The sequence below is a fragment of the Vicugna pacos genome, chromosome 5 (assembly GCF_048564905.1).
Source record: "Vicugna pacos chromosome 5, VicPac4, whole genome shotgun sequence".
In the NCBI taxonomy this organism is placed as follows: domain Eukaryota; kingdom Metazoa; phylum Chordata; class Mammalia; order Artiodactyla; family Camelidae; genus Vicugna; species Vicugna pacos.
The window spans coordinates 86,487,809-86,509,654 of NC_132991.1; the positions used below are offsets into that span (position 1 = coordinate 86,487,809).

General features: G+C 40.1%; 1 protein-coding gene across 1 annotated transcript in view; it reads left to right on the forward strand.

Moving 5' to 3' along the window:
* Positions 1–21,846, forward strand: part of COL4A3 (collagen type IV alpha 3 chain) — a 130,873-nt gene that overhangs the window by 56,552 nt on the left and 52,475 nt on the right. The window contains exons 2-14 of the mRNA XM_072961766.1: positions 4,195–4,251; positions 5,946–6,035; positions 9,154–9,198; positions 9,813–9,857; positions 10,460–10,522; positions 12,849–12,902; positions 14,590–14,616; positions 15,298–15,375; positions 17,086–17,148; positions 17,278–17,313; positions 19,098–19,139; positions 19,363–19,440; positions 21,189–21,251. Of these exons, the coding sequence (XP_072817867.1) occupies positions 4,195–4,251; positions 5,946–6,035; positions 9,154–9,198; positions 9,813–9,857; positions 10,460–10,522; positions 12,849–12,902; positions 14,590–14,616; positions 15,298–15,375; positions 17,086–17,148; positions 17,278–17,313; positions 19,098–19,139; positions 19,363–19,440; positions 21,189–21,251 (741 nt within the window). The remainder of the gene's footprint in view (positions 1–4,194; positions 4,252–5,945; positions 6,036–9,153; positions 9,199–9,812; positions 9,858–10,459; positions 10,523–12,848; positions 12,903–14,589; positions 14,617–15,297; positions 15,376–17,085; positions 17,149–17,277; positions 17,314–19,097; positions 19,140–19,362; positions 19,441–21,188; positions 21,252–21,846) is intronic.

Here is a 21,846-nt window from a genome sequence, read left to right on the forward strand (position 1 = left end):
CCATAGAGTTCTGAACAGCAGCCCCATTCCCAAAGGAAAGACCTTGGCTCTATTTCACAAGAGTGAAGAATTGGTGTGCATTTATATGTTTTAAGTTAAAATAAAATGCCTGAAGTGTCTATGTATCTGTTTAATTTTTATTGAAGTATCGTCAGTTTACAATGTTGTGTTAATTTCTGGTGTACAGCATAGTGATTCAATTAAACATATATGCATATATTTCTTTTCATATTCTTTTCCATTATAGGCTATTACAAGATATTGAATATAGTTTCCTGAGCTACACAGTAGGACCTTGTTGTTTATCTGTTTTATATATGGTAGTTAGTAGCTGCAAATCCAGAACTCCCAACCTACCCTTATATCCGCCCCCCTTTTCCCCTGGTAACCACAAGTTTGTTTTCTATGTCTGTGAGCCTGTTTCTGTTTTATAATTAAGTTTATTTGTGTCATTTTTTTAGATTCCACATATAAGTAACATCACATATTATTTTTCTCTTTCTGGCTTATTTCACTCAGTATGACAATCTCCAGGTCCATCCATGTTGGTACAAATAGCATTATTTTATTCTTTTATGGCTGAGTAGTATTCCATTTATATACAGACCACAAGTTCTTTATCCAGTCACCTGTCGATGGACATTTAGGTTGCTTCCATGTCTTGGCTATTATTTGTTTTTGATTCCTGGCTTTCACTAACTTTTCCAACTAACCAACCAACTGGCTCCAAACTATCAAATAAGGGCTCATATGAAAACAATGAAACCAAATACAAGCAAAAGCTAAATATGTCACCCCTGAAAGTTCAAGATCCAAACTCAGGGACAGTAATGTAAAAAATCAGGTACTGTAGTTTTGATGACAAAGAACAGGGATCACAGGTGCTGTGGGTGGAGATAGGAGGCCAGTCTGCAGGCAGGAGGGGATTCAAGGGAGCAAGCGTTCACGTGCAGAGCCCCACATGGAACTCTGGATGCAGCCGGGTGAGGTTGGGAAATTACGCTGTAATTAGATAATGATATACTCTTGTTTTGGGGACATGTGTGCAAAAGTATTAGGGGTGAAGTGCCATGCATGGTGTCCAAGGTCTACTTTTGAATGGTTTGGCAAGAAAGTGTGTGTGTTTGTGTAGAGAGAGAGGAAGACAAATAAGAAACACAGTGAGTGGCCGGGACAGGATGTTAACAACTGGTAAACCTAGAGAAGATATAGAGGTATTTATTGGCCTGTTTTTCAGTTCTTCTGAGGGTTTAAAATTTTTCCAAAACATTTTTATATTGAAACAACTAACAACTGGTTAGCCTTGTGTTAATTTTAACATGTATTAAAATAGCCAAGCTTGTAGTTTTGTTCTTATTCCAGCCATAACTGTTCATAGCTCATACACAGAGAGTCTGTACACATTTATATAAAAAACATCTTAGTCACGGCAGTCCACCAATAGCCACATATATCGTATGTCTTGAAATTCCAGGACCAATGTGGATATGAACCGATCCCAGGGCTCCATCTACTCATTGACCCATTCAATCAGTCCACAAGCTTTTGTTCAGGAATATTATATACCAGGGTTGCCAGTGTGAACAAGATTGGACAGTCCCTTCTCTCCTGGGGCTTAGGGTCATCAAGGAAAATATACATTAAACATATAACAATGAGTGGTCCATGGAGGCATTTAGAAGGGGGATCTGATCTAGCTCGGAGGAGTTCAGCAAACATTTATTTACTCAAGCTAAGACTGAAAGATTCCCAAGAGTATATAGTGACTATGACTTCTACTCCAAGAAATGAAATTAAGATGGCCTCTATGCACCTTCTTAAGGGTTAGAGGATTGCCAATTTGCCTCCTTCTACCTGTGGTCCAGAGATGCTCAGCATCCAGGTATTGGGTGGTGTCTGGGAGGCAGAGGAGTCAGAGATGCTCACAGTCTCCGTGAAACAGTGGCCGCCATGCTGTGTAAGCCTGGGCACCGGGTCCTTGCCCAGGTCAAGTCCAGCTTCCTCGCCCCAGTATCTGGTCCCCTGGGGTGTAGGGCTCGGCCTTTCCTTTCTGAGTCCCTGATGTCTCCTCCAGACGCCGTGTGGGAGCAGCATGCTGGTCCTGCCACTCTTGGGACTGACCTCAACAGGTCCTTATGCTTCCAGCAACAAAAGCTAGGAGAAATCTTGTCTTCAGGCAGCTTTTGCTTTCAGCCCAGGGGCAAGAGCATCCTTAAAGTGAGGCGCACACAAACCTGGCTCCTTTCTTGGAATGAGAGGGGAAAAGGCATCACCAGCAAAAAGCAGGTGTGCAAACTAGTGTCTCAAATGGCCTAGTGTTCAGAAATCTGTAGAGAATTAGTTCTATCCTACAGACTGGGGTTTTAGGTGTTGGTTCAGATTGTGGTATCAGAATCGCCCAGGGGGCTATCACAGATTCCTGAGACGCATCTCCAGGGTTTTTTGACTCAATGGCTGTAGGGTGGGGCCAAGAGTTTGCATTTCTGGCAAGTTTCTAGGTGACACTGCGAGGCTGCTGGTCTGGAAATCCACACTTGGAGAACCAATGAATATGAATATACCTGATGAGAACACTAAATTTAGTAGATATTTAGTATACTTAAATTTGTGATTGAAATGAACACAAAAGCTTCAAAACTTAGAAAGACAAGGTTAAAATAATTAAGTCAGATATGACTTAATGACCCCAAGCATCTAGGAGGGAAAGTGGGAAAATTTAGTCTTCCAAAAAAAATACCAAATAGCCAACTCTTGGGGACAATATAGACTCCTTTTCAATGAATTACTTTCCATTCATATAAATTGTGCTGCGTGTAAATGTGGTGAGGGTCAATGGTGAGTGTGAACATTACTGTGGACTTCACTTTCTTGAATAACAGCATTGCCTACTACTGCCCTAGGCTTAGAAAATCTATTAAATTAAAGATATTTTTGTTTGTCTATTTTTATTTGTATTGCACAAACAGGGTCCCCACTTTGAGACTATCTGAGGCAATTTCTTTTTATTTTTCCCACCAACCAGCATGTCTCCTAGCCTTTCCCTGCCTCTGCTGTCAATGAATTTTTTTTTCCCTGGGGAAAACAATTTTTAGTTAATATTAACACATACCCCAAAGAAGATAAATATATAGCCATAGAATGTGGGTCAAAAATTTTTTAAATACACTATTTGAAATGATTTCTCTCTTCATTCCTCTCTGCTGGCAGAAAGGAATTAAAAAATTGACCTATGTTAAAGCTGGCGTGTGCATAAGTGTGAAAGCTGTGGTTGTAAGTCTGTCGAAGTGACTAGTTAAATGGGTAAGAGCTCTCAAGTTCACAGCTAAATTTTTGGTTTTGTTTTTTAATAAGAAAAAACATTTTGATATGAGCATCAGTGAATTAGTTTGTTCTTTAAAACACATCATAGGTCCTGATGATCTTTTCTCAGTCTTGAACATTATTTCAGGAAAAGAAAACCTTAGAATTACCTATAGAAAATATCACCATTTATCTTTTGTATAGCACAGGGAGCTATGTTCAATATCTTCTAATAACCTTTAGTGGGAAAAAACATGAAAACAAATAAATGCATGTATATGCATGACTGGGACATTGTGCTGTACACCAGAGATTGACACATTGTAATTTAATTACACTTTAATTTTAAAAAATCGCCATTCAATATACACAAATATATATAAGTCCATTTTGTTGAATCCAAGAAATTTGCAAACATTTGAGCACTTCCTACCCACAACAATGGCAATTTCAGTTTAACTACATATTGTTCTGAAAAAGGGGATAGCTGACTTGATCTTTTCCATAAATGAATTAGTTGAAATTCTTAAATACAATAAAAATGATGCACACTTATCTATCTGACAGTTCTCCTATATACATCTCACTTTGTTTTTTCTACTCTTTTGTGGGGGAGGTAATTAGGTTTATTTATTTATTTTTAATGGAGGTACTGGGGATTGAACCCAGGACCTTGTGCCTGCTAAGTGTGCGCTCTACCACTTGAGCTGTACCCTCCCCTCCATCTCACTTTTCTACTCTATTTGTATTGCTAAATGTCTTACAGCATCACAGGGCTCCTGATAAATAGTGTTCGATGCTCAAAGAACAGAAAAACACATTTGTTTTTGTTCTGTCAGTCGGGATTCATTAAGCCGTTTTTAAACAAAACCCTTTCTCTTTCTCTCTTTCTAGGGCTGTGTCTGTAAAGACAAAGGCCAGTGCTTCTGTGATGGGGCCAAAGGGGAGAAGGTAAAAACAAAACCTTAATTCTGCTTCTTTTCTCCACAGAGCTCACCAAGGAATTTACATTCTTCTTTCACTTGCAGCAGAAAGATCAGCAGTATGATATTCCATTCCCCAAATCCAATTTTAAAGTAATTGTATATAAACATTAACCTAGGGTGGGGGAGAAAGGAAGCTTCAGATAAAATTTGTGGAAATACAGGCAGTTGCTGTAACTCTTGGTCTGTAAAGGAAAAAAAGAAAAAGCTTATGAGAATGCTTCCAGATGTATACCTTAATTACATTGTTGCTAAACACAGAGGAACACTGAAAACAACTTGATTCGCTCACTTGGACATAAAATAAACATTGAAACCCGCAGATTTTGTCCTCGGGCACTGATGCAAGGGCACCCCCTGGTGGAAGCATCTTTCAGCAGCACTCTAGCCGAGGCAAAAATTCAGCGAGAGGAAGTGGCTCCATTGCAGAATCCAAGTAAAAAATGAGTGCCGTGAAATCTCATTAATTCGCTCCATTAACTTGCAATTTGTGATAATTAAGACAGAGGCAGAACTAAAGTTTTTCCTTTGTTTCAAAACCCTTTTCTCAGATACGCTAATGAATTGCTTAACAATACTGAAAGGTGACTGCTTAAAAAATATTTTTTAAGGAACATACTTTCAGCTCTTTAGACAAAGTAATTTACATACAATTTTGTATGCTAATTATAATAATTACTATATCTATTTTAAGTTATTCTATAACTCATGTGTAGTTTGATTTAGAGTTTTCCCTGAAGCTGTGAATGTAGTGTATTCAGATCCATGCTGGAAAGCTAGGGTTCATTCTTGCATTCAAGAAGCATGTATTGAATCCCCACTTCCTGTGAGACGCTGTTCAAGGTATGTGAAGGTAACGGAGCATTGAGAGGGGCCTAGCACATTCTTTTATTTCTTTTTTTACTGAGTGTTTGTGCAATCGCTGACCTGACCTCTCGTTTTAAAAATCTGATTTGTTAACTGTGTAAGTAGCTTGACGGAATCCGCCGTGGCCTTTACTGTTAAGGGGTAACCCCAGGGAGATTGTTGGCAGAACCATGTCACTCATTGGGCCTAAATGCCTTTCGCTCACTCGGATCCCTGGGGGCTTTCCCATATATCATCTCTTAACTATTTGGCTCACACTTTTGGTTTTGTCATTCTTGATACCTCTCCTGTGTCTCCTACACAAACAGCGCCTTGAATTCCTAATTCCTGTGTAATCGAGAAAGGACTAAAGCTCATAGCCTGTGAGCTGTTCTTTCAAGGTGCAGAGCAGTTCTGCACACTCGCCAAATGCACTCTTGTGTCTGATCTTCACTCTCTGTCCATCCCCCCAAAAAGCACACTCCATCAACCTCCATCTGTCTAACTGGGGTTTCCCCTCAGTTCTTGATTCCCTCTGCCTTACTCTGCTCTGCAGAGTGCTGCCATTTGGGTAAAAGTAGGATTTCTACCAGACCAAGGGCAAACACTTCCAAGCCTACAGACAAAGAGTAACAGCTAGAACTTTCCAGTTACTGTTATACTTACTGCTGAGTGCTGTTTTTTTCTTTTTAATCCAAGGAAAAATATGCACAATGTTATTATTTAAGTCATAAAGAAAAGAAAGCAATGGATACGGGTGTGTTTATTCCTGGGCCTTGCTGTTCTGTGTTTATCGTCTTGTTTTGGTTTTAACAGGGAGAGAAAGGCTTTCCAGGGCCTCCTGGTCCTCCTGGCCAGAAGGGATTCCCAGGTCCTGAAGGCCTGCCTGGACCGCAGGGACCCAAGGTATGTCAGCCAGTAAGCTTGAAAAACCCCCAGTCCGCTTAGCCTTCTTTATGCCTCCGCCAGGGCTGCTGAGAACCTGGAGAGAAATCCACACCTCAGCGGGTAGGTGGTCGCCGCGGCAAATTCCTGCTCCGGTCTTTGCTGGGTCTTCTCAGCTGCACAACTACATCTTATGTGAAAAGGATGCAAGTAACTATCATTATCTTCCAGCTCACCCTCCTCCTCCTGTCTGATCTTCACAGCTTCCACACCTGCATGGAAGGATTAGTTCTTCTTACTTTCCAATCAGGACCCGTTCCTCTGCCTGTCTCCTAGTCACGGGGATTCCCACTAGAACCGTCTTCCAAGGGTGTGTCCTCTTTCTCAGACATTCTAACTTCCCTTTCGATGTGAGTTTTTCTCTCTTGGTCTTTAAGCATGAAAATATTCCCCAGACCAATAGAAAACTTCCTGTAGATCTTTTAGGTCCTATAACAAAACCATTGCCATTTTTTCCCTTGTCTTTCCTATCTCTGTCAAGCATCTTTCAAAAACAAAGTAACTAACCATGCCGGCTGTGGTTCATCTCTATTCACTCCTCAGTCAGTGATAATTTGCCTTCTGCCCCCTCCCCTGAAAACCCATGACCTCCAGATCATGTATGACCTCCAAAAAGCCCAGGCTGAAGGAGGCTCTGTGTCTTTACCTGACCTGGACCCCTCAGCTTTGTTTCAGACTGTGAGCATCACTCTCCTCCCCCTGAAACATGTGTCTTTGTGTCTGGAATCCTCCTTTCTTTGCTTCCCTTCTCCCCACTTCCTCTTCTCTTAAACATCAGGCATCCTAAGGTTCTTACCAGAGCCTACCGCCTTTCACAGCCAGCACACACTTTTATCCTAAAGTCTGTGAGACAACAAAGGGCTTTGTTGAAATAAATGCCCTAGAGGATTTGCTAAAAGCTGCATAACCACTGGATTTGCTGATGCCTCTTTCCTGCTGTGGACTTAAGCCTGGGCTCTCACGCACCCGCTGGGCCCCTCCCCAACTGCTGGCCTCCAGGAAGCTGTGAACTAACGCTTAAGTTATGAAAGATAATTATAATTGAGCCCCACAGAGCCTTTTTACATTCCATAAGTAATGTATAGAATATTTAAATAGTAACCAAAGGCAACATTTCCTGGGAGTTTATCGTGAGTCAGGCATTGGGACATTTCTTCTTGACTATCTCATTTACTGCTCACCTGGACCCCGTCAGTCGTGACTACGGGGACCTAGGTTATTATCTCCATCTTAGGGATGAGGAAACTGACACTCAGAGCACTTAAGTAATTAGTCCTGGGTTACACAGCTAATAGACGGCAAAAATCCGAGTTCAAATCTGGTTTTATATGATGCCAGAATCAAACACCTGTAACTAAGGAAACTAAGACCATATCTACAGCTTCCAAGTAAAACTGCAAAAACGTATTGTTTTCCAGGAATTCTACCACTTTGTTGTGTTTGTGTATGCATTCTGTTCCTTCATTTCTTCTTCTTTTAATCTGAATTTTGAAAAAGTCTTTTGGATTCTGGATATTTAGTGTTTGATTTCAGACACGTTCAAGGTGGGAACATTTTGGGTATGGACTCAGATTTCCCTCCATTTCACTAATAGAAGGAATTTGTCACTTCAACCCTGGACTTAAGATCAGCCTCATGCCAACTCCTTCCTTTTTGTTTTGTTCTCTATATCCCACTCTGCCTGTTTCCTTAGCATATCTTTAAAGAAGCCAGCGATAAATTAAAATTATAGCTGTAAAAGCTATATGGTGCTTAGTATGGGTTACATGATGAGCAGGTGTTCCATAAAGTCAGTCCAGAAGATCTGTGGACCGTGTTGTCATAAATTCATAGATTACAGTGTCATGAGTTCATGTATATTAAAGCTTACAGACATAGCCACACATGATCATCTGATCCAAGGCAGACAATGAGAGAATATTCAAAAGTGACCAAAAAGATTTTTCAGGTTTATAAATGTCATATCTTAATTTTAGATATTTTCTGCATGAGAAAATGTCTAATGGGGAAGTAAAACCTGCCAGTCACTCTTCTGCCTCCTACAGATGACAAACAGCAGCCAGCAGAAGAAAGAAACGTGGTCAGGCGCCCAGGAATTCAAAATTCGCACTTTTAGGAGAGTGATGGAGACGTTAGCTACCTTGATTGTGGTGGTGGTTTCGTGGTTGTGCACATCTATCAAAGTTCATCAGATTGTACATCTGAAATATGTGTCGTTTACTGTACAGGAATCACACCATCATAAAGGTGTTGAAAAAAACTGAGGGAAAATAAATATAATAATTCAATTAAAAAAATACAACAACAACAAAAAAGATAAAAGAAAAGAAAGGCTGGCTTTGGCCTTGGCGGTCCAGTCTGTAACAACCCTTCTCTCAAATAATCCGAAATACCGAAACGTATTGAAACTCTCAGGAATGATGAAAAGTTTTTGGACAATGCAACTTTTACACCAAGTGGCCCAGTTAAAACAGTTTTGTGTGAGGCAATTCTCCAAGAAGCAGGCCCTCAAAATGTACGCATTATGTGCTCAAAGCAAGTTTCTCTCTGGGCCAGGCAGTCCTTATTTGTGGCCACCAGGCACGTTTGGTTAATAAAGTATTTCTCGTGCACAGAAATACTGGCTGCCCTTCCCGTCCGTTGCAATTGTGTCATTCATCCTTATCAGCCCTCGGCAGGCAGCTGTCTGGCTAATGTGGGGCTTTCACAGCAGCCCGTCTCAGACACTAATGTGAACAAGAATCATCATCAAATCTTGTTGAAATGCAAATTCTGAATCAATAGGTCTGGGAGGTGGGGGAGACCAGCGATGCTGCGTTTCTAACAAGCTCCCAGACGGTGCTACTGTTGGACCCCCCACTTCGAGTAGCAAGGGTTTGAATGGATTTTTGTTTGTCCTTTCTGATAAATACTGTAGCTCCAATGAAACAAGCAAGCAATTGAACCGTGTTAACAATGAAATCATCACAACCGCAAAACTGTTTGGCGTGTGAATAAAACTGGGACCTTTAATTTATGGGCTTATTAGTGCCAAATAATGGTCACAGTGCTTACCTTTTGTTTTTTCATTTGGATTTAGGGCTCCCCAGGACTTCCAGGACTCACTGGTCCCAAAGGCGTGAGGGTTAGTAGTCCAAACAGTCTCTCGTGATTCTTTGATGAAAATCCATTTTTTTTTTAAAAAAAAGAAGAACTCTGCCCTGTTAAATGTCACAAAGGAGTATGTTGTGTATGATACACTCGTATAGGTGAAGTTCAAGAGCAGGTAAAATGAGTCTATAATGGTAGAAGTCAAAATAGCGGTTCTTGTGTCGGGGGTAAGTATTAATTGACTGGGAGAAGGCATGGGGGAACCATCTGCGGTGGTGGAGAGGTCTTGTGTCTGGATGGGGTGGAGATATTACCAAATATATGCATATGCACGTATGTGAACATTCCTCAATCTGTTTGCGGAAGATTGGAGCACTTTACTGTATGCAAATTATACCTTGAAACTCTATCCCAAAAAGCCAAAACAGTCTTAATCATCTCTTTTTAAGTTTATATAAATGTAAGATGTACAAAACTCGTCGAGCTTTTTTTTGTTTTGTTTTTCAAATAGTTTTTGGTTATTCCCAGTTAGAGCTGTGGGATGGGGTTATTGGAATGGTAAATCGCTTTTTGTTTATAGGTTGAACATTTTTAGCAGTTTTTCTGCTTTTTGTTTACTGCTCCCTTTTCTCTTTTCTATGCCTTTAGGGAATAACTGGATTACCAGGTTTTTCAGGTCCTCCCGGACTTCCAGTAAGTAATGGGAAAAATGTGTAAATGGAATAGTAAGAAGTAATCTCATTTTAATAAAGATGGTAAAGCAATAACACAAGAAAATAAGTACTGATACACTTGCTACATGATGCAAACGTCACAGCAGGATCACGCCGTATATTAGAGTGTGGATTTAAAGGACATACAAGTCAAATTGTAAAGCAGAAAAGAATGGAATAGATTGGCCTGGGATGAGACGGGATGGGTTGGAATGGAACAGAATAAAATAGAGTAGAAATAAAATAGTTACCTCTGTTTACACTTCCCTCATTTCTTTCCTTTCCCCCAGTTTAACACACAGCATATTAATGGACTCATTTCATATAGAAAATCCTTCTCTTTTATTTACAATATCTGTATTTCACTTAATTTTTGCTTTTATTTAGCCCATTTTGCTACGATTTTTATTTAAATTATTATCTAAACTAACTAATTAACTACTTAACTACTTAAATAACCATTTAAACTTAAATAACTATCTAAATTAGTGCATCTTTTCCCTCCCCATGGGTTCCTCACTGTTTCCACCTGGTCCTGGGACCTAATCATATCCCATTTTTGAGCCTCACTCTGTTTTTTAGGGCATCCCAGGACACCCTGGACCTTATGGACTTGCTGGTTTGCCAGGATGTAATGGTTCTAAGGTATGTGCTTCTCACACAGGAGATGGTTGGTAAGGTTTTGCTAAATGAATAAATCAGGGCAGAGTAGAAAAGGGCTAGGCTTTCTTTTAGCCAGAAACAATGAAATGTGTCTTCAGGGCAGAAATGTAATGGTTTTCTCTCTTCTTATGCCTTTTTCTTTATTTTCTTCCAGTTTTATTGAGGTATAATTGACATACAGCACTGCATAAGGTCAAGTTATACAGCATAGTGATTTGACGTACATATATCATGAAATAACCCATCACCTCGTATTGATACGAAATTAAAGAAAACAAAAAAACTTTGTGTGTGATGAGAACTCTTAGGATTTACTTCTTAACTTTCATGTGTACCACGTTGTACATTACATCCTTATTTTTATCTTATAACTGGAAGCTTACAGGACCTTTTGATCACCTGCATCCAATTCCCCTTCCCCCACCCACCTTGCTTTCTGATTGTCTTTTTTTTAATTGACATATAGTCGATTTACAATGTTGTGTTAATTTCTGGTGTACAGCATAGTGATTCATTTATACTTACATATGTATATATTCCTTTTCATATTCTTTTCCATTATAGGCTATTGCAAGGTACTGAATATAGTTCCCTGTGCTGTACAGTAAGACCGTATTGTTGCCTATTTTCTGTATAGTAGTTAGTATCGGCAAATCCTGAACTTCCAATTTATCCCTCACTGCCCTCTTCCCCACTGATAACCATAAGTTTGTTTTCTATGTCTGTGAGTCTGTCTCTGTTTTATAAATAAATGGAAAAACGACATTCTCTCTGACAAGTGGTGTTGGGAAAGCTGGACCGCCACATATAAATCGGTGAAGTTCAAACACTCCCTCACATCACACACAAAAATAAACTCAAAGTGGTTTAAAAACTTAAATATAAGACAAGACACCATAAACCTCCTAGAACACAGGGAAAATATTCTCTGATACAAATTGTAGCAACGTTCTCCTAGTGCAGTCCACCCAGGCAGATAGAAATAGAAATGAAGGCAAAAATAAACAAATGGGACTAATTAAACTTATTAGGTTTTGCACAGCAAAGGAAACCATAAATAAAATGAAAAGACAACCTACAGAATGGGAGAAAATATTTGCAAATGATGTGACTGACTAAGACTTGATTTCCAGAATATACAAACAGCTCATACAACTTAGTAACAAAAAAACAAACAACCCAATCCAAAGATGGGCAGAAGACCTAAACAAGCAACTCTTCAGTGAAGACATACAAATGGCCAACAGGCACATGAAAAAATGCTCAATATCACTAATTATCAGAGAAACACAAATCAAAACTACGAGGTATCACCTCACACTGGTCAGAATGGCCATTGTTAAAAAGTCCACGAACAATAAATGCTGGACAGGATGTGCAGAAAAGGGAACCCTCCTACATTGTCGGTAGGAATGTGGTTTGGTGCAGCCATTATGGAAAACAGTAAGGAGATCCCTTTAAATGCTGAAAATAGACTTAACCCTATGATCCAGCAATCCCACTCCTGGGCATATATCTGGAGGAAACTATAATTGGAAATGACACCTGCACCCCAATGTTCATAGCAGCACTATTTACAATAGCCAAGACATGGAAACAGCCTAAATGCCCATTGATAGATAACTGAATAAAGAAGTTGTGGTATATATATATACATACACACACAATGGACTATTACTCAGCCATAAAAAAGAAATAATGCCATTTGCAACAACATGATGGACCTGGAGATCATCATACTAAGTGAAGTAAGCCAGAAAGAGAAAGACAAAAACCATACACTGTCACTTATGTGTTGAATCGCATTGTCTTTTAGGGAAATTCTCTCATGGTCTCCCACAGAAAGATAACTGGGGGCTCAAGTGGTTCTTTTCATCTGAGGTTGTGAGTGTGTATAAACCAGAAACTGAAGCTTGGAATGCAATCTGGGTCTTTGGAAAGGAATGCCTGAGCTTTTCAATGTTCACTCTTCTCCTTTGTTTCCTGACTACACTCTCTTTTTCCCCAGAATGGTGGCCATGAAAGAACTAATTACTAAAGTTTCGAGGAGACAGCAATTAAAAGGGCCCTTGGCACAATTAGACTTTTGCCATTTATGCACAATTTGAGAAACAGTAGAGTCTAATCCTGTTTTCAACTAAGATAATGGCGTTCTGGCTTTCAGCCTCGTGACCCAGGAGCCATAAGGAATTTGGGTTACTTTGTCTAGATTTACCACTGCAGGGTTGGAAGCGAGAAACAGGGAAAATACCTCAACAGGCTCTTCTAGAACAACTGGGAAGAATGACGAGCTGTGTTTGTCTTCCAGGGTGAACAGGGGTTTCCGGGACTTCCAGGGACACCAGGCTACCCAGGGATCCCGGTAGGTTTCCATTCCTAACTCCCCATTAAAGGCACAGTGTGTGACTACAACAAGTTTCCTTTGGAATGACCATATACAGAAATCCATCATGACCTTGGGGAAACCGGGGGCAGAAATGAATGTATACATGCGCTCAGGTTTGCACTTTGAGACTTTGTTTTGCGTTTGAGACATTCAAGTGGAGATGCAGAGCAGGAAGTGGGAGCAGCTCAGAGGAGGGACCCAGATGGTGGTGACTCCAGGAGTAACAGTGAGGAGGAAAGGGCCTTGGAACTGAGGCTTAGAGAGCTTGGCATACAAGTCTAGGTCAAGGAGAATGAGCCAGAGAAGGAGGAAGGCCCCTGGTGGTAAAAGAAAACCAGGAGGAATATGTTTCTGGGAGCCCAGAAAGATGTCGTTAAATAACAAAAATTCAGCTGAGTAGATCTGACGGTCTAATTGGCTTCATTGGGTGATGCATGAATCCAGCAGCAGCCCATCTAGCACGCAGAGAGGCGCTCCATCGAGCCATACACAGGAAAGGGTTTTAAAGGCAGAGAGGAAATGGGACGGGGACATTATTAGCAAAGAACGTGTTGTCTTAGTCAAGGTTGCTTCCTAAGGGGAACAGAAGGGGCCTATTGAGTAGAATACCTTATTGGTACCAAACCATCTTGGGTCCGCTTGCCCATGCGCAGTAAAGCCAATCTGCTGACGCCGGGTTGTGGTGAAGGAAAGTGCAGTGTTTACTGCAGGGCACCGAGCAGAGAGTCCAGGACAGCTAGTGCTCACGAAGCCTGAACTCCTCAACGCTTTTCAGCAAAGCATGTTTAAAGGCAAGTTGAGGGAGGGGTGTCCCAGGGTATGTGATCAGCTCGTGCACGATTCTCTGATTAGTTGATGGTGATGTAACACGGCAGAGTCGCAGGGGTTAACAGTATCAGTCCTTAGGGCTATGCGCTCATGGTCATCGAGTGGTGAGTTTCTTCCTTTTGGTGGGGGCTTTAGTGAAACAGCCCAGGAATGTGCACCAAATACTGTTACCTGGGTACTTCAGAGAGGAGCTGCAGCAAAGGATATGGGGTGAGGGTGGGGGTGTCTGTCCCTGGAAGGCCCCACTGGGGTCCTGCTCCATTACATTATCAGTGCTGATCAGGAAACTCCAGGTCACGTTCCTGGGGAAGGCTGAAACTGTGGTCACGTTAGGCAGTGAGTCTAGGCAGGTTGGTTAGTGGGTCTGCTGCTGTGGGAGTCACTGACATAAGCGACTCCATTTTGGACATTTCACCTCCTTTTTAACAGGAACTTTCAGTAGAGGCGAATGGCAGTCAGCTGCCGAGTCCAGCAAGAGGAGAACTAACATTTTGTCGTTGATTTCAGTAACAACACAGTCACTGCAGACTTCCTCAAGGGCTACTTCCATGCCTGATGGAGGCAGGAGGCAGATGTGGGCCTGAGGATGAAGCGGGGATGCACAGAGTGGGTGATCTGCACATGATATGAAGGAGAAATAGGCAGCATTGGTGGGGTGGGTAGGGAAGCTGAATTTAGGGAGAGACTTTGTTTAAATGTGAAAGATTTTAATGTTTAAAAGCCAGTGGGCAGTGTACAGCAGGAAGAGAAGGCAGAATAGCAAAGAGAAGGACAAAGCAAGGATGTTACGCATTTGAATTGTCTTTAATTATTGATATGCCTCTCCTTTTCCTAGGGTGCCGATGGTTTGAAAGGAGAAAAGGTGAGTTATTTGTGGCATATTACTGTTAAAGAAATCTCTAATTGTACATATGAAATGTACTTCTATTAAATAATAAGATATAAGTAATTGTATATCAGAATTCATATCTAATTCAGACCATAATAATCAGGAAATATTTATTCCTATTGAACAACTTCTACTTCCTGTAATAAATATGTTTTAAGGAATGCAAGTTTTGTACTATTCTTTCGGAAAATAGGGTCTGCGAGAAGAGAACTGACCTTATGCTCAGGGCCCCAGATTCTAGATCAGGAATTACTGTTTGTTTACTTTGACATCTTGGGAAATGGTTTATTATTCTTGTGTCTTTCTTTCCTCCACAGTAAACGGTCAGTTTCAGAAAATATAAAAATGTTTTGAAGTCTTTAGAATGGAATAACCAAATAATCCTAAAGCATTTCTATAAGTGTATATTCTGTTTTGCCTCTTTGAAGGGTGGAGGTGGGGAGGTTAATTAGGTTTATGTATTTATAAGGGAGGTACTGGGGATTGAACCCAAGACCTTGTGCATGCTAAGCATGAGCTCTCACTGAGCTATAGCCTCCCTCTTCTATTTCCTGGAAAGCACTTTTATCCTTGAGGCAAACTAACCTTGAATAACCATTTAAAGAAGTTTTGAAGATAGAACATTGACTATGTTTGATGAATTTCATTTTCAAGGGCGCTCCTGCTGAAGGAGAAGGTATAGACCTTGACGGAAAAGGTGACCCTGGCTTGCCAGGAGCTCCAGGGTTCCAGGTACGCGCTTCTGAGAAGATCCCTATTGTTCTCCATCTCTCCCTCTGCCTCTCTCTTTCCATCTCCTTTTTCTTCTTCTTTCTCTCACCCTCCTCTTCTCCCTATGTTTCTTTCTCACTCTTAAAAACGTTTTTCATAGACATTCACATTTCTTCTATTTACATATTTACCTCCTTTCATTCCAAAACATTTACCTTATTGTAAGAAACTACATTAAGCTCATGTAACCAGATGATTTTAATCTCTTCTTAAATCTCCATCAATCACCCAAGCTTTCCTAAATTTAAGGAGGGGTTTTCAAGGAATGGTTATGTCCCACTTACTCTGTATTTGTTGAAATTCAGGATAGATTTGTATCAAACGTTGAATACAATTTAAAACCTTAATATTAAATAACAGTGCTAGTGTGATGGTTGCATGATAGTAAGTAACATTGTATTTAAATACATCTCTCTCCTGTTGAATGGTTTGCTTTTGAATCTCTGCATATGTAGCCTGAAGGTGATCCAGAATAAGTACAAAGAAACAGCTATTTGGCGGGGGTGGGGGTAGTGGTGGGAGGGTTGGGGGTTGCTGTGTGTGCTTTGCTTTGTGATTCAAAACGATCTTTTGGTAAACCTAAGTCACAAGTACTAACTTTCAGGTTAATTAACTAGAAATGTTTTAACTTCTCCTGAGCAGAGGTTAGTATTTTCCTGAGCGAGTCAAAGAGCTTGAGTTAAGATTGTTGAACATCTGTATAGTGAGCCATACCAGCTGTTGAGGAGCTGCAAAACTGAAGAATGATGCAGTCGGGAGCCATTATGGGCTTTTGAGAAAAGATACAGAATATAACGGCTCTTGGAGTTTTTTGCTTAGAAAACATTTGAGGGGCAAAGATGCTGAAGGCAGAGCGTCCAATACAAGGAGGTATTGGGACACAGGTGCATCCCTTAAAAGTGTACTGAGTGTTGGGTCTGTACTACATTGTGCTACCGCTGAAGGTATAAGAGTAGGATGCTCAGTTACACACGAAATCCTTATCACATGCCCGTTAGGTACCAGGGGCTCTTTAAGCTCTGGGGATATCCAGAGCACAACTCCCAAAACATAGTTTTAAAAAACTCTTGCCTCCACAGCTCTTCCATTCTAGAAGGGGAAAGTCTTTTAAAAATATCAATTAGGAAGTGTGATTTGTGTTACATGGTAATAAATGCCAAAGGGGAAACTTAATGCAAGGTTGGGGGGCAGTAAGTGTCCAGGATAGAAGGAGGGTTGTGGTTTTCGATTGGATGGGCAGGAGGACCCCTTGGAAAGGAAAACATGTGAGTAAAGGTAAGAAGAGGGAGAGGAAGTACGTCATAGGGATTTCCGGGGGAAGAGGATTCTAGACAGAGGGAGAGCAGGTGGACGGCCCTAAGGTGAGATCGTGCTTGGCAAGAGAGAGATACAGAGAGGAAGGCAAAATGTCTAAATGTGTTAAAACTCTTCTAAAGTAAAGCAACTGCTTTGGTCATTTTTCTGGAAATAGTCCCATCAGGATGGTCCTGGCAGCCTGTTACACGTGGCAGTGCCGGCTCCACGTGGCCCTCAATGAAATTCACTACAGCCATAAATGGGAAACGTTACGCTCTGCAGTTCTTACAATAGTTAAATACATTTAACTAATGGACATGGTTCTTCAGCGAGAAGTAAATTTAAACTTACTCTTATTTTTCTCTTACTTTAAAGGGTTTGCCAGGCCTTCCCGGTTTTCCCGGACCTGTTGGTCCCCCTGGCCCTCCAGGATTCTTTGTGAGTATGAAGCCACCATTGGTCTAGACACCGTAACTAACAAAAGAATTGAAGCTAAAAATTTTAAACGGAGTTTTAGGCTTTGTGCATTACCTGCTGTAATTTTAACTGATGGATTGATTTTTCTAGGGCTTTCCAGGAGCTATGGGACCCCCAGGACCTAAGGTAAATTACAGTTCTTATGTGTATGATATGAATATCCTGACCATTCTAAAAGCCAAACTCAGTCTGATGCCACATGTGGGTCACTGCCAGCCCCTCTGGAACTCACAGGAATTCCCAGCAGGGAAGTGAGTGTGGCTGGCAGCTCTCCACCAATTACCTCTCTTCTCCCTGCGTTTCAGTAACCATTTCTGATACAAAGAATCTTCATTCAGTTATAAGGAGCTCCTTATCAGGAAAAGGGCAAGGATTCCTAGTCCACAGGTTTCTCATTTCTGATAATCCTACAGATCTCCCAACACTTTATTCTACTGCACTGCTTCCCCAAACCAACCTGATCCCATACTAGTAAATAAAAGATAACTATTCCTGTACGTGTTAAGCAGGGTCCTACATGTCTTTTTATTTTTGAAAGGCCAATTGTTAGTATTGGAGAAGATAAAAAAGCTATTTCTTCTGTCTTCTTAGGTTCACAAACTGAGTAAACAAGATTTAAAAAATGTTTATTTCATACACATATGGAGACCTCACAGAAATGTAATGAAAACCCCAAAGAAGCAATCAGACCCAGAGGCTTGAATACCATTTTAACAGAGGGTGATAAATTTGTGGAAGATTGACAAGACAAAGGGAAAGTGTTTTGAACTTCTGGGGGCAGTACATTGTGGGATGTTAAATATATGGGAGAACCTAATGGAAGATGAGGGTTATTTTGGTAAGGTTTGTTAATGCAGATTTAAGTCGCTGCTGGCTCCCATGGTAAGAGTTATCTTTTCTTCCTGGTACCGGAGAGGGGAGGGATGACATCCTCTCAAAGGGAGATTTATGCCCTGCCTGGGGGCAGGTCGGGGAGGGGAGAGAACTTTTTCTTCATTTGCTGTTTCTCAGTTGCCTTCATCTCAAAATAATTCTTCTGTCAAGCCGGTATATTTGGGGGTGGCTTATTCTGATCCCCTTCATTAGTTTATTAAGTAAGAAAATGTTGAGCAAGGCTGAGCCCCACCAGGAAATTTGTACTAAACTCAGAATCTCAGTATGATGATCAGGTAGCCTTTGTGTATAAGCCACTTCCCAGGGTGCTGTCATGTTTATTATTTCATTTGTGTACACACACACACACACACACACACACATACACCCTGTGAGATGAGTAGGTGTAATGGACAAAGCTGAGGTTTAAAGTCTTCTGATTCTTTTTCGGGAGCTTTTCTCTACAATGTATGGCCTCATGGGGGAAAATCTACAAACTCAAGAGCGAAAAAAAGCAAGGAGACATTTGTTACAAAGATAGACTGGCTGGCGTTAGTGAGGAGAGGCTGTTCACATTAGACTTATCTCATGTCACTAACTTACTGGTGACGCCAGGTGGCTTGAATTCTATTCTTAGTTTCTCTATTAAGTTTTGAATTTCAGAATCCTGAAGTTCAGCTACGCATGCCTCTTATTTTTGAGATGAGAGAACTAGGGCTTCAGGAAGTTATGTAACCAGTCGTGGAATCAAAACTAGCTAGTGGCTAAGCCAGAAAAATGTCCTCTGAGTTGCATTCCTCCCCTTACCCCACACCGTCTCATGTCATCATTTGCCATATTAAATAAATCCCTTAAGATTTGTGTACTTCAAGATCTCTACTTTTAAAAGAAACATATCGCCACTCTACTCAAGAAAGAGCTAAAATAATTTTTATAATACTAACATTACAATTAAAATATTAATGTTCAGTTACAGACATTAATAGGTTTAGACTAATTCATATTTTTTAATTATTTGATTTTATCTTTTCTTACAGGGTCTTATGGGCGATAACGTGATAGGACCAAAAGGAGAACAGGTAATATCAATACTATGGTTTATTTGTCCACAAGATATTTTAAGTTCCTTAGCAATCAAGTTACACATTTTATTCACTGAGTCACACTGAAATGAATCCGTTTGCTGTGTCTCAAGTTTCATTTGCTCTGTCTTCTTAAGAACAGAAGAGGAAGAGGAGATCTCTCAAGCATAATAGAGGTGACGGTATTTTGTTTTTGATTCCTGAGCACGTTTGTCTTTAGGGTGTGAAAGGATTAGCAGGACCGCCTGGACTACCAGGAACAGTTATTGTGACACTAACCGGCCCGGATAACAGAACGGTAACTCCTCAATTTTATTATTAGGGTTGTGCCTTCGCATTTCTGGGATGAGGTCCTTGTGATCCCTTACCTCTTTTATAAGCTCGGTTACCTAAGCCCAGCTCAGCCAGCCTGGGACTCTGGATTTTATTTCTTCCCCATCTCCGAATGGGGAACCGAAAAACATGAGATGGGGAAGATCCTGGGCAAGCAACTTCCAAGATCCTTGAAGGTAAAGCCTAGATCTAATGTCTCTCATCGTTTACCCCTCTCTTCTCATTGTTCCTAACATAAGGGTATTTAGTGACTAATTTTGAGTAAATTATAGCAAAATAGGCATATGGTTCTGATCCAGTTAGAGAGTAATGACCTAAAGCTATGGAAGGAGTGGTATCATAATCAAATGGGACACTTTTACCCCCAAGACAATGTGACCCCATTCCTCTCCAAGGACACTGCAACTCTGTTATTTTAACATTATCATTTGCTTTTTACTCCTTCTAAGGGGTAGCTAGAAGGACTAGCGAATGGAATTAAACTGAATGCTCAGAAGAAGTGAATCTCAATATAATACACCGATCCTAGACATTACGTTGATCCTGGAATGTCTGGGAGGGGGATGGGCAGTGAGGGGGGAGCTAACAGTTTCCTTGTGGATTAACTGAGAAATAAACATAAATCATCCTTCTCTTTTAAACTTATGATTGTTTTTAATAGCAGCATGATTGCAATATAATTCACATACCATAATTTTCACCCTTTTAAAGAATAAAACTCATGCATTCTAGTTATAATGAATTTTTAGCAGCATTATTGAGATATAATCCAGATGCCATAAAATTCACTTAGTGTACAATTCAATGGCTTTTAGTATTTCCATAGAGTTGTACAGCTATTATCACATGCAATTTTAGAACATTTTCATCACCCCAAAAAAAAACCCTTACCTATCACTCTCCAAAAATAATTAATTTTTAATGATAGAAATGATCAAAACAAAACTAACAAGAGGTAAAACAAAATATGGTGAAGTTTTATATGACCAAAGTAATAACTCTCATTGAAGATTGGGGGAAAAATTTGATCTGAGGAAAATAATTGAACTTTCCAGAGGTAATCAGCAAAAATAAAGTTAATAAAGCCTGAAACTTTATTGGCTGAAAATTGATAGGAAAAAAAAATCTTATCTTGACAAAATCAAGATCTGGAAGATTTGACCCAGGGGAAAAAACTGAGTTTGAAAAAAATGATGTCCTCAAGAGAAGGTTCACACTGGGAAAAAGATACATTTTTTTAAATTATATTTTTCAAAATATATGAAAAATATGAATAAAATGCAAAACAAACCTGATTAATGAATCAACTCCTCATTGTAACATTTACTCAAAAAATAATTGACCCCAGTGGAAATAAATTCAGTATATTAAAAATAAAAGTACAATACATTAGAAGTGATATAATTGTGCTTATAGAAAACTGATCCAACAATTCAATTAGTCTAATGTAGTTTAATCTAAAAGATACTTCCTTTTTAAAAATGTTTGTCCCCCCCACCAAAAAAATTTGGATTAAAATTGTTTGTGTATTGTTTCAGTGGGTTCACGGGTATAAAATTCAAAATGTGAAAAATGACAATGTGTTGTGTTAAAAGGTGGTACATAAGTAGTTTGAAAATACAGTTCATTGAACAGATGGAGACCTTTTCCAAGTACAGTTGATGAAATCCGGCTTGATCTGTTTGTAATGACCTTAACTTGTTTTTGTGACAGGACCTCAAAGGGGAGAAGGGAGACCAGGGAGCTGTGGGCCAGTCCGGACCCCCTGGACCCTCGGTAGGTCACTTGGAATCATGTGGTTCCCTTGAAACTTACCGTAGAACCTTGGAGTGTATTTTGATGTATGATCTACCTTTAAATTTTTTTTTTTTTTGGTTTTATTAGGTAAGCAGAGCATTTGTTGTGATCAAGTTCACAATGCTTTTTTTTTTTAAATTGAAGGACAGTCCATTACAATGTGTCAATTTCTGGTGTACAGCACAGTATCCCAGGAAATCTTAAATCAGCTAAAGCATGTCAGTATTTTACTGCAGAGGTCATAAATACTAGAATTACTTTACGGCCACTTCGAGCTGAAACCCTTGCACTGTTTTCCATGCACCCAGCATCACCCATCTAGTGATTTTTATTCAGCATCTGCTTTTTACATAATATTTGTAAGTAAGATTTTCCTCTTAGATAACCCATCATTTCAACATTTTTAGAAGAGAAAAGGTGATTAAAAAAATCAATGTAGTGGGGAAGGTATAGCTCAAGTGGTAGAGCACTTGTTTAGCATGCATGAGGTCCTGGGTTCAACCCCCAGTACCGCCTCTAAATAAATAAATAAATAAACCTAATTACCTTCCCCCCTCCCGGAAAAAAAAAAATC